The 18,225-nt window shown below is 41.2% G+C and overlaps 1 protein-coding gene across 4 annotated transcripts in view; it reads left to right on the top strand.

Annotated features, from left to right (window-relative positions):
* apba1a (amyloid beta (A4) precursor protein-binding, family A, member 1a) overlaps positions 1-16,938 on the top strand; it is a 44,638-nt gene extending 27,700 nt beyond the window's left edge. For 2 of the 4 annotated variants that reach the window (XM_028458020.1, XM_028458019.1), the window contains 7 exons: positions 9,845-9,931; positions 10,786-10,971; positions 11,041-11,220; positions 13,896-14,108; positions 14,180-14,299; positions 15,009-15,149; positions 16,154-16,938. In XM_028458020.1, coding sequence (XP_028313821.1) covers positions 9,845-9,931; positions 10,786-10,971; positions 11,041-11,220; positions 13,896-14,108; positions 14,180-14,299; positions 15,009-15,149; positions 16,154-16,225 — 999 coding nt within the window. In that variant the 3' untranslated portion in view covers positions 16,226-16,938. Of the gene's footprint in view, positions 1-9,085; positions 9,122-9,844; positions 9,932-10,785; positions 10,972-11,040; positions 11,221-13,895; positions 14,109-14,179; positions 14,300-15,008; positions 15,150-16,153 lie in introns of all 4 variants that reach the window. The other 2 variants (XM_028458017.1, XM_028458018.1) reach the window with 2 other exon arrangements.
* The last annotated feature ends 1,287 nt before the right edge of the window (positions 16,939-18,225 follow it).

Below are 18,225 nucleotides of genomic sequence, written 5' to 3'. Positions count from 1 at the left end.
TGGCAATTACAATTACAAAGTCAATTACCAGTTATACCATATATAATTATAATTATACCATAATTGTAATTAATTATGAATTATGCGATTACAATTATAATTGACCCCAACCTTGGTGCTGACTATAGTTGTTGTAGCTTTTCTGTATATTTCAGTGAAAACCTACAAAAAACAAAGTCACAGGTTGAAGGCAGACAGTAATTAGAGTGGGTTAATTATTATTAATAATAATAATAATAATAATAATAAATATTCTCAGGCTCTGAGAGAGGATGTGGATTATTTGCTCTTCTTTCATTGGATCTCACTGTGAATTAAATATTACAGACATTATGATGTTGCTGTTCTCTGACCATTTTCCAGTTTCCTTTCTGGTGCGTCTCACCCATCACTTCTTGTGATGTAGTCTTCCTCACTGCATGCCTGCAACTGGAGAAATGTTCCACCTTTCCTCTGTGTTCCAGATTTATTATCTTAGTTGGTTCTTCTTCCCAGATCTGAAGCTGCCCATGACATGGTTGCAGCTGCTTTCCCTTAAGTTCAGTATGAACCCTGATCTAGGAAAGTAATTAAATAAATAATATTTATGATTTGCACCTGTAACCCACATGAATAATAGGGTTATAAATCTGTGTGATTAGAGGTGTAGTCTTGCCGCCGAACAGAAGGTGGCGCACCTACTCTGTGTCTATGTTAGTGTGCACTCTGAGGTTTCTTCCTTTTCCGGTTGAGACGTTATACCTGAAGGCCGCACCCACACAAGCTAAGGATCCCCTCGTATGTAGATATGATATAAAAGTCATAAACCCATGATTAATATTCCTATATTGATTATTAACAAGTTGTTTGTTTATCAGGCACTGATTCTTGTGTGAGAGTGAACGTGAGGCTCTGCATGTGTCTTGTTGGCCCTCTCGTTGTGAGCTCCGGTAAGCAAGGCCTAGTCTATGTTGCTAATAAGCTAATCCTCCATGTTAGCTTGTGGAAGTTAGTTGACCACACAATACCTTGTTTAGATACTTTCCTTAAAACCAGTCGGAGTTATGGCACTGATGCCTGATGTTTAACATTACTATGGTACGGACTGTATCACTGTAATTTAGTTGTAATGTCCTAATAGCCTCTATGCTAATGGCTATCATTTCCTATGCTATTTAATATGAGTGCTAATGTTGCAGCTATTCCAGCTAGGTAATTGAGCAGCACAGTAGTGATAGTGTGGTGCAGCATTAGGTGCATTATACCCATTTATGTTGTATTTAAATTATTTTGTTAAATGAGTATTCATTCACTGGGATGTTTGATACAGATGCAGTTTGATTTATTTCATTTTTATTTCTCACCCACACAGACATTTTGTGAGGATGCTGTTTGATTAGGGTGATGAGGCAGCACTCTAGAAATACTCCACCAGGTAAGGCAGAGGAGTCAGGTTGTTCAACGATGCATGCTCGCTGGTGCTGTCAGCTCGGGCATAGCTTTCAAGGCAGACTCTCTCGTGGGCAGGTATCATTTGCTGCACTTTGCCTTTGAGGGTAGCTAACCCTACTTTTCCTGTAGAATTTGTTTTGTTCCTGAGCTTGAGTACACGAATGATCTGCCGGTAGCCATAAGCAGAGGACAACTCGTTTTGGTTAGCGATTTTACATAATCTCGCCAGTGACTTTTTTCTTTGCTTTTTAAGGTTCCCAACATGCCTAAAAGTGTTCGGTTAAACCGCTCTACAGGGTTTCCTCTTGGGTGATAGGGACTTGTGCGCACTTTAGTGATGCCTGCCAGGGTGCAGAGTTCCTTGATGAGTTGAGATGCAAAATCTCTGCCCTGATCACTTAGCAGCCGTTCTGGAAACCCATAATGCACCAAGACCTGTTCCCAGAGAGTCTTTGCAACTGTAGTAGCCTTCTGATCTTTTGTTGGTATGGCAACCGCATACTTAGTAAAATGATCAGTTATGACCAAGATGTCTTTAGTGTTGTGACTATCAGGTTCTAGAGATAAATAATCCATGCACACCAGCTCCATGGGACGAGTTGTTTGGATATTCACCAGGGGTGCCGATTTTTCTGGTTGTGTCTTTCTTCTGACACAACGTCCACATGACTTGAGCTTTTTCTCTACATCCCCAGCCATTTTTGGCCAGTAAAACCTTGCTCTAATCAAGTCCAGTGTTCTTTCTAAACCCATGTGTCCCATATCTTCATGTAGGCATGTGAGAATGGTGGGTCTAAGAGACTTTAGGGCAACAAACTGGTAACTCACGTTTTCTCCTGACCAACGAATTCTGTAAAGTATACCATCCTTCATCTCCAACCTTTTCCACTCCTTGAACATCAGCCTGTGCTCATCAGAGTCAGAGGTAAGGTTGGGTTTGACTTCACCTCCCGCCTCCAAGATATTGATGACCCGTCCAATGGTGGAATAAGCCTTGTGATGTTGTTTGAGTTCTGCTGGGCTCCAAGTTGGTATCGTAGAACACCCGAGGACTTCCTCGCCACCATAGATGTCCGGTACTGCTTCAGGATGAATGGCAAGAGATTCCACTATGGTGATTGAAGATAGGTTGTCGTCATCTTTTCCTGAGAGATGGCATTGACACAAGGCAGTAACTGTGTCTGCTGATATGTCTTGTTGGTTAGGAGACGAAGAGAGATGATACGTGGTGAACTGTTTGATTCGCGCTCTCTCCTCAAGGGAAGCTTGGTCATCGGCCAGAGTATCATGAGGTCGTCGGGAAAGGCCGTCTGCATCTTGGTTGCTTCTCCCAGCACCATACTTGATGTTGAATTCAAAGGTGGAAAGAGCAGCCAACCACTGATAACTGGCAGCGTCAAGCTTAGCTGACTTCAAGACATAAGTCAATGGGTTGTTATCGGTAATGACTGTGAATGTGTTTCCATATAAATAGTCTTGAAATTTCTCCACAATGGACCACTTCATGGCTAGAAACTCCAGCTTGTGGGCTGGGTATCGCTTTTCACTGGATGAAAGCCCTCTGCTAGCGTAGGCAATCACACCCAAAATCAGCAGACCAAAAACCAGACAAAGTCACCCTCAGCTCTCAGAGGCACACTTAGAGTCTGAGGACGATACACCTATCTATCCTATTCAATCATCTGTAATTCCTGAGAAAAAATTTGTCTAGGTGTGCAAAGTTCCAAAGAGACAGAACATCAGTGTAAATCGAGCAGCGAAGGATAAATGCTTGCCATTCATGCCAACAAACCCCTCAGCCTCCAGTCCTCAGGATGAACTTAATGAGAGCAGTCTTCCTGTTGAAACTGTTGGAACACCTTCTGAGATGGTTGAAAGTGAGGAGCCTGAAGTCATGGATGGGCAGTCTTCTGCAGACAAGGACATAAATCAACTGGACATGAGAAATGAAAATGAGATTGAGACAAATGAGAACGAAATGAATAAGTCAAATAAAAATCCAGCTCTTGCTGATGAAGGAAATTATCAATCTTCTGGTGATTTGGAGGAGCCTGCAAATGAAGACAGAAGTGACTCTGCAAGAAAGTCAGAGAGGCCACGACAACCCCCTGACCGCCTTCACTACATTCAGTTAGGAAAACCCTTAATCTCTTTTGCACAAAGTCTCTTTAAAAGCTTTAACGAAGCTCTTGACACAATCAGTGACTATGATAATTCCCCTATGAGCCACATTACAACATGAAGAGACTCATGCAGATTCAAGAGGGGAGGGTGTAACCCACATGAATAATAGGGTTATAAATCTGTGTGATTAGAGGTGTAGTCTTGCCGCCGAACAGAAGGTGGCGCACCTACTCTGTGTCTATGTTAGTGTGCACTCTGTGGTTTCTTCCTTTTCCGGTTGAGACGTTATACCTGAAGGCCGCACCCACACAAGCTAAGGATCCCCTCGTATGTAGATATGATATAAAAGTCATAAACCCATGATTAATATTCCTATATTGATTATTAACAAGTTGTTTGTTTATCAGGCACTGATTCTTGTGTGAGAGTGAACGTGAGGCGCTGCATGTGTCTTGTTGGCCCTCTCGTTGTGAGCTCCGGTAAGCAAGGCCTAGTCTATGTTGCTAATAAGCTAATCCTCCATGTTAGCTTGTGGAAGTTAGTTGACCACACAATACCTTGTTTAGATACTTTCCTTAAAACCAATGGGAGTTATGGCACTGATGCCTGATGTTTAACATTACTATGGAACGGACTGTATCACTGTAATTTAGTTGTAATGTCCTAAAAAAGATCGCTAATAGCATTAGCCTCTATGCTAACGGCTATCATTTCCTATGCTATTTAATATGAGTGCTAATGTTGCAGCTATTCCAGCTAGGTAATTGAGCAGCACAGTAGTGATAGTGTAGTGCAGCATTAGGTGCATTATACCCATTTATGTTGTATTTAAATTATTTTGTTAAATGAGTATTCATTCACTGGGATGTTTGATACAGATGCAGTTTGATTTATTTCACCATCCTGCTCCTGGTACAGGGCAGCCCCTAGACCTGTAGTGCTCGCATCGGTGTGGAGGACGTACGGTGATTTCGGGTCAGCAAAACCAAGTACAGGTGCAGAGGTAAGTTTTTCAATGATGGCGTCAAAAGCTTTTTGACACTCATGGGTCCACCATTCATTAAAGGGTTCTTTGGGGTTGAAGTACCCCCCAGGACAAGATGTTGAAGTATCGCAGCTCGTACGTCTCTCTGTCTGACGTTACCACTTTCAGCCAATCACGGAGGTTGTTCTTCTTCAGGTACTTCTTAGTCAGATACTTCAGGTACCTTTTAGAGAAGCTGGTGCGTGAGGAGATGTTGATGCGGTTCCTGGTCCGTCCCACAGTCATTCCGACACTCCCAGTCTTCCCATTAACCTTTATCCTCTCCCTCAGGAAAGATTCAAAGTTGGCTGAGTCCAGGATTCCGTCCTCTGAGGGATGAGTCAGATCAACACTGAACGTCACCAAACTTCCTCTTTTGGACATTTTACCGAGCGCCACACGACGCTGTTTCATTGGAGTCATAGTGAGAGCCGGAACCGGAAAAGGAAGAAACGTGCGCCACCTTCTGTTCGGCGGCAAGACTACACCTCTAATCACACAGATTTATAACCCTATTATTCATGTGGGTTACACACCTATTCAAGATGGTTGCAACACGCCAATAAGCAAGAAAGAAGAACATTTATCTGGGCTGATAGACATTTCTGCTTTAAATATCAGGATTAAATTTCCATTGAAGTCAAGGTTGATCCATGTATTCAAAACACTGCTGAACCTTTTTCAGGTAGAACACCTGGTACACCAGCTAACTGATGTGTAGCCTGGATTCATAGGCATCATTGAAGTAGAAAGTAGCAGCCTTAATGCAACATAGATGAGGTTCAAAGTTTCATCCTCAGAGTCATTTTCCCTCATTTATCAACCGTTCGTATGTTCAGATCTGATTGTATGAGGTGTATTTGACCAAATTCAAGCAAGCTTCAGTATTTATCAATTATCGATTTATCAGATCTCACGTCAAGTCTGATAATCAATGCGTGGATTTGTGGTTCAGATCTGACTGAGACTGAAAATAAAGTGTTAAACAAACCTCAGCTGTCACTTAAGCATAAGCAGACACACATTCAGAACAGATCAAAATGGATTAAAATTAATTAAACAAAATAAAATGTACTTTGAAAAAGCTCACGTTATTACCGATACCGGCAATTTTTTGTTTTTCTTTCATTAAACGCACTGACAAACCCTGCTAGTTTCTTTTAATGTATTATTTACCTTGGTGTGTGGACAACTGAGGCCGATAATATTTCTGTCACTCCAGGATCTCTGCTGTGAGGTCTGTTAGCAGAGCACACAGGGGGGCAGACATCACCTGCTCGATAGCTCATCTTTCACGGAGTGTTTTCTCTCAATATTTAAGGACATAACATGTTAATGATGATCAAATTCAGCCACTGGATTTATCAACACCTGATGCTTTGTACGCTGGGATTCGTCAAATACGAGTGTTTCATGAATCAATCGTCGTACGAACAAATGTGAACTCAAAATTGCACCCGTCTTCACGCAAGGTTGATAAATGAGGGCCAGTGTGTGCAGTCAGGACCTGGACCACGGTGGAACTCCTCCTTCCCTCATCTATACTCAGAATGAGGTCGAGCAATGAGAACCAAATAAATCACGAGAGAGCACAGCATGTTCTTCAGTTATATGTCACTGTAGCAACCATATTGCAGTTGTTTCCATAAAATTGTGCTGTGTTGTTTTTGGAGGAGTTTTAGTGCCCTAATGAATAGACAATGTTTCCGAAAGCATTTAGTCCCTGGTGGTGTTATTACAGTATCTGCAGATTGGTTCTAGTTGAAGAGCCAGGCAAAGACATTTTCAAAAAGTCCTTAGAACAGAGAAGACTTCGAGTCTGGAGGATTACTCAGGCATCACTCTGGACCCAGGGCTAGGTTAGGGACCTTGGCAGCATTATGTCTAGACATAGAAACTGACTTTTGGCAAATGGACTGTCACCTCTGTGATGGGGAAAGAAATAGTGCTGAACCATATAACTAACATTTTTAAAACTGTACCTGTATGTCATTCAAAAGTTGTTCTCATCCACTATTGATGCCAATGGGACCCCTAAAACCATATCAAAGTGACCTTCCTGGTATTTTGAAAACCAAAGCAAAACAATGGTGGATGCTGATATTTATTTTTTTTGGTACTGTTATGGAAATCTTTGAGCATACACTATGGGGCGGATTCACTAAAGGTTTAGGGGTATTAAAACGTGTGCAAACGGCACTCCACACGCTAATAAGGGGTACAAATGCTAGGGAATCAGGACTGCGCGTCTTCACTGCATCACAATGCTCCCACAATCTATTTAGTGCATTTCCCTCTGATTAATATGTAAAGTAGGCGGATCTCATAAGGGGCACAAAAAAATGGGAGGAGGAAATGCAAATAAATAATTCAGTGGACGCAATGCAATTTATCAAATCTGGAACTGTTTGCGGTGATTGTTTTATGCACCGAAAATAGTACGACCCACATTCAGTTGCAAACTCACACACACATCATACCTGCACTGAATGCTGACACAAAGAACAGCGGAGATGAAAAAATGCTCAAGGTGACCTTTCTATCCATCCACCCATTTTCAGACACACTTGTTCCTATTTTTCAGGGTGGCGGGGGTCTGCTGGAACCTAAACTTTTCTATTATACAAAAATAATTTAAATCAAACAATAGTCAATATTAACAGCCACTGAATAAGAAAATGCAGATAAATGTGTGTGAGAGGGAGAATGAAAGCTGGACACCCGAGGCGGCGCTTTTGGAGTGCGTGGCTGCTGTGTAGAGGATGCTTTGGGCGGAGCTCCATGAATGTTGCTCCGGGCGTACAGCTCCAGTGAGCTCCTGTGTCTTTCTCTCCATGTTTTGACCAAAAAACTCTGGTGTTGCATTGATGGCATGAGCATCAGGCCACAATCAGACATGCCAGAGTGTCATTTTGTGCTTCTGTGCACTCATCTCGCCGCATTGTTAGTGAGCTCCCCACAGCAGGTGAAAAAAAAGCCAAGGATTTAGAGTCGCAGCTGGTTTACCACCCTGTATTTTACATTTTAGTGAATCCACCCCTATATGTCTAATGAAGTAAAGCCAAAATGGACCAACATATATTCTGTGGGGTTTATTCCAGATCTCTGGCATGAACAAAAACAGTACAGATGAAGAAGTCTCTCTAGTGGAATCAATCACACAGTAGCTGTACAGATTTCTTATTGGATAAAAAGGAAAGCTGATCTGAATGGCTGGTATTAGCTAATCAATTAGCTAACAGTTTGAAGGGAATAAGGTTTTTCCAGCTCAGGACATCTGCAAGAACTTTGTTATGACACTGTCTGACACTGGTGGAGAAAATCTTCTGTGGGAACAAGACATGTTTGTGAACTTGTCTGCAGAAAAAACAACCAGGGGAAACACAGAGCTCTGAGCATACAGGGAAAGAGAAATATACATACGTATGTAAGCATCTATATCAGCTTCTATAAGCTATGGATATAATGTACATATCATTCTACCATTACAGTACCAAGCTGTGGTGAAGTAACCCCTACATGAAAGATGTCCACAGCACCAAACACTTAGACATCAGGTCCTTGTAAAGTAGGTTTACATGATCAGGATTTTTGGGCCGATCAGTGAAAAACAATCACAGATCCGATCATATGAATTCAGATTGGTTTTTGTTTGGTACCGACCGAATTCCTTCGGTACTTCCTGATACAGATTCACAGAAAATCAAACGGTTCCATATTTCTGGACCTAAACCAAGCTTTGTGACTGTGAGGGAGTGAAAGAGTTGAAGAATTTCCATGCAGGACGTGAACATAACATTTGTTGTCAGAGTGTGTGTGTGTGGGTGCGTGGCCCTTTAACTGCGAATGAATGCGCTGGTCTCTCGACCATGTGCAGAGTGAGGGAGCGTATTATTATAAGCTGTATGCCTGTCGTACTCAATGACTGCTGTGAAGGAATGGAGTTCTGTGTCCACCACCACCCTGAAACGGACAGAAGTCTCCGATATGAAAGCGAAAGTAAACGGGAGCACATTTCTCCGCTAAACAAAACAAGCATGCACACATACAAACACAAACACACACACACACACACTAAAAGCAGACGCTGCCCCAGCTTTCAGAGCCAGTAGACTGGGGAAGAAGTCTGGCGCTCAGCCGCGTCGCTCCAACCGATCGACATTTTCGCCGTTCACTCATAGGTTTTCACCTTTGTGCACAAATGTGAGTGAAATAAAACCGTGTCATGTAAAGCAAACAACTCTTTGGTGTAATTGAGATGATGTGAGAGAGAGTATCTACAGAAAGTTTCATCACGACAATGACGTCATTGATCAAATCAGTGAATTCAGACATTACAGCCGATCACATTAATTGCATGAAATGAAAATATTGGCCGGTCCGATATAGCCGATCAGATCGTTGTAAAGCCACTTTACAGTTTAGTACATGGAGGAACCATCCTCTGTGTCTCTTGTTTTAACTTGTTAACCTGTCCCTCTCCTATCTGCTTCATTCCATGCCCAGCAGACGGCCCAGAAATTAGCCCAGAACAGAAAAAAGGTGCAGTACCTATTTATTTATGTTGTCCTCCCCAGCGCTGAGCATGTCTCTCTCTAAGTCTATCTCTACCACTGTCATGTGTTCTGTCACTATCTGTTCTCTGTCTTTGACTGTTTCCTGAATCCAGCTCATCTGGCCTTTAAGTACTTTTACAATTAATTTCTCATTGATTTTATTTCTGAACACCACCAGGCTTCTAGTCCTAGTTCTTCTCTCCAGTAAAAGTATCTGTGTGCTGGATGCAGGAAACTGCTGAGTCATCTCCGGCTTTGCTTTGTGAGGGTTTTTCGTCATAATCAGGGTTTCGTGCTGGTGCTGTCCTTTGTGGATGTTCAGTGTTGTCCCTTTCTTCATGTTTGATAACCCAACATGTCGTCTTGTCCTCTTCGTAACATCGCCCAAAGGTGACGTGTGATATGGATATTCATATGGAATCAGTGTTGCTATAGCTTTACTATAACTCCACCATCAGTAGGGTTTGAAGTATTAATCGAGCCAGATTAATACTCAAGGTTCTTCCTTAAACCACTTTCTAACACAGTACTGGAATCAAACCACCATCGTACCACTAATGCAGACATCGTTCCTTATACTAACCAAGAATGCTGCTGCCGCTTGATGTCGTCATCGTCTGTTGGTGAAAACTATGAATGTGTTGTATTTTAGTTTCATGGATGTGTGTGTAACGTGCTTTGTGTTGTTCATGTTTGTGTGTATCTTTAGGCTCCAGAAGGGGAACTCCAGCCAATGACTGAAGTGGATCTCTTCATCTCCACCCAAAGAATCAAAGTGCTCAATGCTGACTCCCAGGTGCTTTTATTTTCTTTTTTTAATACAGTGATATTATGGCATTTGTCATGTCAAATGTAAAGAGTTATATATTAAGGGAGCGTTCACACCGATGGACGCTAAAGCTGTTAAAATGCACTAGGATCTGTTTGCTCCAATAGTCCTTGTTTGGTCAGTGTGAACGCAAATGTCTAAAGTCTAGAGCGGATCAAACAGGTGAATTCTAGAGCGTCTGTATCTGCTGGTCTTGTAAAGTTTCCAATCAAAGTCTAGAGTGATTAGTTCACTGTGAACACAACCACAATCTGTGTACCCTTAGTTCTTTGGTCATTCCGTTTTAAAACCAAATCAAAATAACAAATAAACGGTGTGGTTATTTTGCTTTACTGACTTAAAACCAAAACAGAAATACAAAAAAAATCAAAAACCAGACAAGCAGCGTTTTTTTGTTTTAAAATTAAATCTTTTGTTTGTAAGATATTTTGATATTTACAGGAAACTAGGACGAGAGCTTCATGTTAACTATGTATTTTTTAATCAAACAATACGTTGATATATCTTAACTTTTAAGATATAAAAGGAAAGAACAGCTTTTCAACTTCGTCATGTGTACTTTTGGTTCCTTCAAAATAAAATGCCATGTCGTGTTTTAAGGCCTGAAGCCGTTGAGTCTGAAGACTTTTATTTTGAAACCTGAGGCCGTGCCATTTAATGGCGCTTGTTTTGATAATTGAAGCCGTTAAATTCGACGGAGGTTTTGCTAAGTCATGAGTCAGTTTGTTCTGACCAATGACAGAGGTTCCTCATTCTGAGACCTGATGATGTCCTCAAACATACACCGTACAAGAGTGTTTCCTCTGTTTATCTGCTCTCAGGAAACCATGATGGACCACCCTTTGCGAACCATCTCCTACATCGCTGATATTGGAAACATCGTGGTCCTGATGGCGAGGCGCAGGATGCCACGATCGGACTCTGAGGAGAACGTGGAAGCTTCGGAATCAGATCAAGACAACAAGCGCCAGTACAAGATGATCTGCCACGTCTTTGAGTCGGACGACGTGAGTCATCACAGCTAGAACTGTAACTGAGTAATCAACTCAATCATACAGGTTGGTTCTGTGTTCTAGGCCCAGCTGATTGCCCAGTCCATCGGGCAGGCGTTTAGCGTGGCCTACCAGGAGTTTTTACGGGCCAATGGCATCAACCCAGAGGACCTGAGCCAAAAGGAATATAGTGACCTGCTCAACACTCAGGACATGTACAACGATGACCTCGTTCATTTCTCCAAGTCTGAGAACTGCAAAGATGTACGTAGGCAGTGAACCTGTGAAACTTTATGAACTGGCACAATGTGTAGGGTGTGTTCTACCATTTGTAGGATGACAGTAGCTATAACTGAAACTGCCTGCAATGTGGCAGCGCCAGCCTCCATGACTCTCACGGGTCTAAATGTTGTAAAGAATGAGTTAAATCACACATTCTATACCTCTTCATAATCCTAACAAACTCAGCTAAAACTGTAGCCAACCCACATTCAGAACAAAAGACCACAGCTCACTCACCAGAGGGGTATTCCATAAAGGAGGGTTAACAAACTCTGAGTCTATCCATAAACTCTGGGTCAACATAAACAAACTGTGTGTATCTGATTCCATTACAGCTGGTATGAAGTGGGTCAATCAACCCTGAGTATGTAAACCTTGGGTTACTGACGTGCATGCACGCGACAAAAAGCCATCATCAATGGCATTAGAGATTTACTCGTGCTGCCATGGCAACCACCCGGATTAGAGAGATTTTTTCATCCTAATGGGTGAAATAAGCTGGTGTTTGAGGACTATGAGCCTGTTCTAAAGGTGCGTTCAGTCTTCAGTGACTATAGTGGCTTAAATCGCCCGTAATTAGTCACACTTTTTGGTCGCTTCATCACTTTATTGCTTCAGTGACGGGGAATAATGTGATATAATATGGCAGCAGCATAGGATGTCTGCATAGAGAGTCCTCCCGTTACACTGGCTATAAAGACAGTGACTGCTGCTTGATATCGCATCATTTATAATGATTTTTAATGTAATATTGTTGCCAGCGTCATCTCAACGTCCTAAAAATTGTCATAAATAAATCCCTGAAGCGGAACGCGAACCCGCGACCCAACGCTTCCAAGCGCAGTGTCACAAGTCACTACGTCATCACACCTTCAAAGTTGAATGATCTACAGATTTAACTGTATAATAATATAAAACAATAATCAGGCCTTAAAAGTGGATTAATTTAAATGATCATCTCCTCCTTTATATTATCCACAGGTTTGTATTCAGTGAACTTTACTACAGACATCAGTAGATGTTTTAATGCAGATCAACCTCTCAGTGACTTTCACTTAATGATCTGTATCCACAATGTTAGAAAGAAAACTACCGTTATCACAAAAAAAACGTAAAGCAACACAACATTATTAATGATGTGAACACGTCTGTGGTGTGTGATGTGACTAATGTGTTTCAGAGAAAAGTGTTAAGGTTCATTAAAGTGTTCAGAAATGGTGTTCAGGTGGGCGGAGCCAGATAGTAACCCAGGGTTTTTTGATAAAACCTGCCAGCGACCAGGTTGAGTTCACAGACAATGTTGCCATGGTAACATACTCAGAGAAGAACATACCTCGCGTTTAGGAATGAGATACTCAGAGTTTCCCTAATTTGAGCCTGAACATACTCAGAGATTGAACATAACCTGCTACAGAAACTGCAGGCTGAGCTGAATCCACTGATATACAGGTTGGGTATGTTACGTACCAAAACAACGCTACAAAATCAGAAAATCCATAGCGTAAAAAGTTAGCAATGATGACAAATTGTGTCTTACCTTCGTTGTTTCTTCTCAAAAGTTGGTCCAATGTGCTTAAAACTCCATATTTTGATAAATCCAAATCATGTAGTCAGACAGACACAACACCATTACACACATCTGAGCACTTATCAGTCGAGAAATCATTCCAATGAGGCGCATAGTGCTCATGCGTAAATAGGCCAGTCCCTCCATTATCCAGCTCTGATCGACCAATTTCTACAGGCTCTGAGCTTTACAACGTGGTGTCAAGCATTCTGATTGGTCAAAGCATTGCTCAATAACACCCAATGCGTAACGGCATCAAAAAGTGGAACGGAAAATAGCATTAGGCATGGCACAGCAGAAACCTGAATAAAAACGGATAATATGTGTTTATTTCAAGCTAAATTGCAACACCTAGTGGTCAAACTTAAGACTAATAATTATTGGAATCAATTTGACTGACATATTACAGTCACACACTTGTTTCCAAACTTTTGGAAAACATTAACACAGTTGTGGTAAAGTGGGCTTCCGCCTTAAATGTTTTGTACAAAAACATATGTATCTTTGGCCTTTTGTTTATTATTATCACCAAACCTGCTACAGTTGATGGCCATACATTAGTTCAAATATTTCAGCTTTTAAAGCCTTCGCTACTGAGAATTGGCTTCATATTTGATGTGAATCTCTAGTTTCTTTTGGGCAATCTACAGATTTCTGTATTTAAAACAGGATTTATTGTCACTCAGTATCATATATTTCCAAAATTTTGCATCACCTCTAACCACTAAGGGTCGTACTTCAATCTGAAAAAAGAATTAGCCATGTAGGTCATGTAGAAGCTTAGAAAAACGTTGTTTGTTATGGGTATATGATATTCGGAGAAAAGTGGCTGGGGCTTTAGAGGTTTTAAGTAACGATGTTCTTCCTTTGGTGATTACAGAACAGCATGGTTATAAACATAGAACATGTGGGCCAGAGAGAGGGAGTGAGTCACTGCTTTTTACTGATTGCAATGTTTCAAAAAAACAAAACAACAAAATGTCCTGTTTCTGTTATGGGTTGGGATTTGATCAGACTGTTGTGTTCTATGACTGGATGGGTTCTTCACCATAGCAACAGTATCAAAGTAATCAGTGTTGGTCTCCTTTAGGTGTTTGTAGAGAAGGCTAAGGGTGAGATTCTGGGCGTGGTCATTGTGGAGAGCGGGTGGGGCTCCATCCTCCCCACGGTCATCATCGCCAACATGATGCACGCCGGCCCAGCGGAGAGGTCAGGGAGACTGAACATAGGGGATCAGATCATGTCCATCAATGGAACCAGCCTGGTTGGACTTCCTCTGTCCACCTGTCAGAGCATCATTAAGGTACGTCCACGTCATTAAAGCACATGACACCATACACATGGAAACTAAACATCACCTCTACCGTCCCTCAGGGTCTGAAGAACCAGTCACGGATCAAGCTGAACATTGTCAGATGTCCCCCCGTGACCACGGTACTCATCAGAAGACCCGACCTGCGCTACCAGCTGGGTTTTAGTGTTCAGAATGGCATCGTGAGTACCTGAATCTGCTCTGTCTAATGCAGTGTTTCTCAAATGGGGGTACGCGATGGCACTACAGGGGGTACTTCAGAGAGAGAGAGGACAATCAACAAATGAAAGCATTAAAAATATGGCGTTTATAATGTTTGTTATTAGTTAAAAATGATAATAAAACTGAATATTATCAGCAACTCACAAAACAACAACAAAGACACTAAATTAACAACAGAGAAACGTACAAAACGACACAAGAAACAACCAAACGACACCAAAAACACACACTGATAGAGAATAATTTATATAATACCAACAACAAAAACACAGAAAAATAAGAGAAAAATATACTGAATAATATTAAGAACAAACAACAACAAAATACACAAAATAAAACCAAAAAACTCACAAAATGATGATATAAATGATGTTGATTAGAACATGAACTGAAAATACAAAGGTCAGTGTTGGTTCCACATCAGGAGGAAGATGACAGTAAATAATAAAAACTATAAATAGAAATGCACTGAATACTGTTTCATTCCACTTATTTACAAAATTGCATTCTTCATTCCATCATTATGATCTAGAGTTGTTTATTTCACAGAATTCTGAGCTAAATATTGTAGTGGACAAAGGGGGACTTGAGCCAAAAAGCAGTGCTTTAATGGTCCAGGGTTTAAATGAATGTTTTGCAGTTTGAAAATATGAGCTGTCGTTCCAACAGATCTGTAGCCTTATGCGTGGTGGCATCGCTGAAAGGGGCGGAGTCAGAGTGGGACACCGTATCATTGAGATCAATGGCCAGAGTGTGGTGGCCACGCCCCATGAAAGGATTGTCCACATCCTGTCCAACGCTGTGGGAGAGGTGAGATCTTTATCTGAACTCTTTGATTTTATATGATTTATTCTATTTGTCTGTTGGTGGTGTAAAATACATCTGCAGTTAAATAACACCTAACATGGCACCCAGGTTGGGTGGAGAAATGTAACAAATTACTTATTTTAAAACATACTTGAGTACAAGTAAAATGACTGATTTCGAAATATACTCAAAAAAGTACAAGTACCCATAAAATCAACTCAATCCCAGTAACGTCAGTACTTGTAATCCATTACTTCCACCTCTGTATATGAGTGTGTAGTACATTAGTATGTATATTTATTGGCCTGACTCTGTACAGCAGGGGTTACCAACACGGTGCCCGCGGGCCCCAGGTAGCCCACATGGACCATGTGAGGGGCCCTCAGGAGCTCTAGTCACCAACATACAGTAAATACATATGACAGATTAAATACTGCTGCATGTTATAAAGCTTTAGTATTAAATTAACCATTTTTAAATGTTTATTTTCACTAAAACATTGTGACAAACGTTCTTAAGTGTTGCAGATCTGGTGTATATTATAAATATATTTATTTATATATATATATAAGATACATTTTTAAAAGTGATTTACAAATGTTATATGATTAGTTAAAACGTGTTTGGTAGTAGCTAGTAAAATAGGAAGATAATAATTTCCTATGAAATGTATTGAAAATGAAACAATTGCATAAATTAGTAGAAATAAAGTGTAACTTCAACATTTTCCACCTTTTTAAGTTCCTGCTATAACCTCCTTAGCATCTTATTGCCACAAAGTCTGTCAAAAACAAATGACCAAATGAATCTTGCTGGAACTTTTACACGGAAGTCAACTCCTCTGAGGAAGACTGGCAGTTGACAATCAAAACATGTCAGGAGATAAACATTTCCTGAAAAACCTTGTCTGAATAAATGAAATATCAACTTAACATTCTGTTGTACACATGTACAGGGTGGGATTATGTGGGAGAACATTCTAATGCACTGCTGTGTTTGTGTTCTAGATCCATATGAAGACCATGCCTGCAGCCATGTACCGCCTGTTGACTGCACAGGAGCAGCCTGTATACATATAACACCCCCCATGTAACCTCTCTTTAGTCCTGCACAGACAGACAGACAGACAGTGGTGAGTGCTGTTATATTCCCACTACTACCCACCAAAGCTCTTTGTCTTTTTGCTGCTGCTGTCGCCTCAACTATGTGGAGCACGTAGAGGTTCTAAAGCAGCACCGAGAACCATAAAACTCTCCATGGGTCACTCTGATGTTTGTGGGAGGAGCTTAGAGAGAACGACTGAGACGAGGTGGCGTCTGTGATTGTGAGGGTCAGACCACAGACAGATCTCCCTCCTCATTGGATCTCTTTCATGCTGCTAATTAGCCCTACAGGGGCGTGGCCTCTGTCTCTGTGTATAAACCACGTGTCAAACTCAAGGTCCGGGGGCTAAATCTGGCCCTTTAAAGCTCCCGACTCGGCCCGCAGGAAAAAGTTAAAAAGCAGCGCGAAAACATAAATAATTGTGTGAATCAGTGTTTCTCAAATGGGGGTACGTGTACCCCTAGGGCTACACGATGGCACTACAGAGAGAGACTGAGAGGAAAATTAACAAATGAAAGCATTAAAAATATTTTGTTTTATAATATTTTTAGTCAAAAAATGATAGTTGTATTAAATATTACCAGAAACTCACAAAACGACAACAAAACAACACAACACAGAAAAATATACTGAAGAATAAAAACAATAGACAAACAACAACAAATCACACAAAATTACACCAAGAACACACAAAATGATCTTGATTAGAAAATGAACTGAAAATATAAAGGTCAGTCTTGGTCCCACATAAGGAGGGAGATGAACTTAAATGATAAAAACTATTAAAATAAATCTATTCAGGAGTCACTAAATACTGTTTCATTCCATTTATTTAACAAATTGATTATTTATAATGTGTGTTATCACTTATTTGCCCCCCTCATTATGATCTATAGTTGTTTTTCACAGAATTCTGAGTAAAATGTTGTAGTCGAACAAAGGGGAAACTTGGATTCAAAAGTAAGAGAAAGGGGGTACACTGTCCAAAAAAAGTTTGAGAACCACAAATTTAATGACATTTTTTTCCCACGGTTCCACAGTTTTTTTTAGATGTAGATTACCCGGTCCTCTCATTTTTTCTGAAATCCTACAATTTTCCTTATATTATTCCCCAAAATTTCCCCAAGTTGAATAAAAAATGGTCACAAAATCAAGGAAATGTAATTAATTGCTTGGATATTGTCGGTTTATTATATACTTTAAATATTTTATCACCTATAATCTGTGGAGATTAAACTGGTCCGTATTTGGCCCTTGAGCTAAAATGAGTTTGACGCCTGTGTTTAACGTGTGGCTCCATACGCTGTAGTGTCTTATTTTTAATCTGTAGCTGATGGTGTTAGAACCACTGGAGCTGCTGAAAAACTAGAACCTCAGGTTCTTTATGTGTCACATTCTGTGTTTACGTCTAATATTCTGCACACGTGTCACATGTTGCTCTGTATAAAAAAACAGCTGAAGCTCCAGCTGTAGCTCCAGCTGTAGCACCAGCTGTAGCTCCACCTTTAGTTCCAGCTGTAGCTCCACCTTTTGCTCCAGCTGTAGCACCAGCGGTAGCTCCACCTTTAGCTCCAGCTGTAGCTCCACCTTTAGTTCCAGCTGTAGCTCCACCTTTTGCTCCAGCTGTAGCACCAGCGGTAGCTCCACCTTTAGCTCTACCTTTAGCTCCACCTTTAGCTCCAGCTGTCGCACCAGCTGTAGCTCCACCTTTAGTTCCAGCTGTAGCACCAACGGTAGCTCCAGCTGTAGCTCCACCTTTAGCTCCAGCTGTCACACCAGCTGTTGCACCAGCTGTAGCTCCAGCTGTAGCTCCACCCTTTGCTCCAGCTGTAGCTCCACCTTTAGTTCCAGCTGTCGCACCAGCTGTCGCACCAGCTGTCGCACCAACTGTCGCACCAGCTGTAGCTCCAGCTGTAGCTCCACCTTTAGCTCCAGTTGTAGCTCCACCTTTAGTTCCAGCTGTCGCACCAGCTGT

The sequence above is a fragment of the Gouania willdenowi genome, chromosome 9 (genome assembly GCF_900634775.1).
Source record: "Gouania willdenowi chromosome 9, fGouWil2.1, whole genome shotgun sequence".
Taxonomy (NCBI): domain Eukaryota; kingdom Metazoa; phylum Chordata; class Actinopteri; order Blenniiformes; family Gobiesocidae; genus Gouania; species Gouania willdenowi.
Note: the sequence above shows the minus strand (reverse complement) of the source record. Positions and strands in the feature narration are given on the sequence as shown.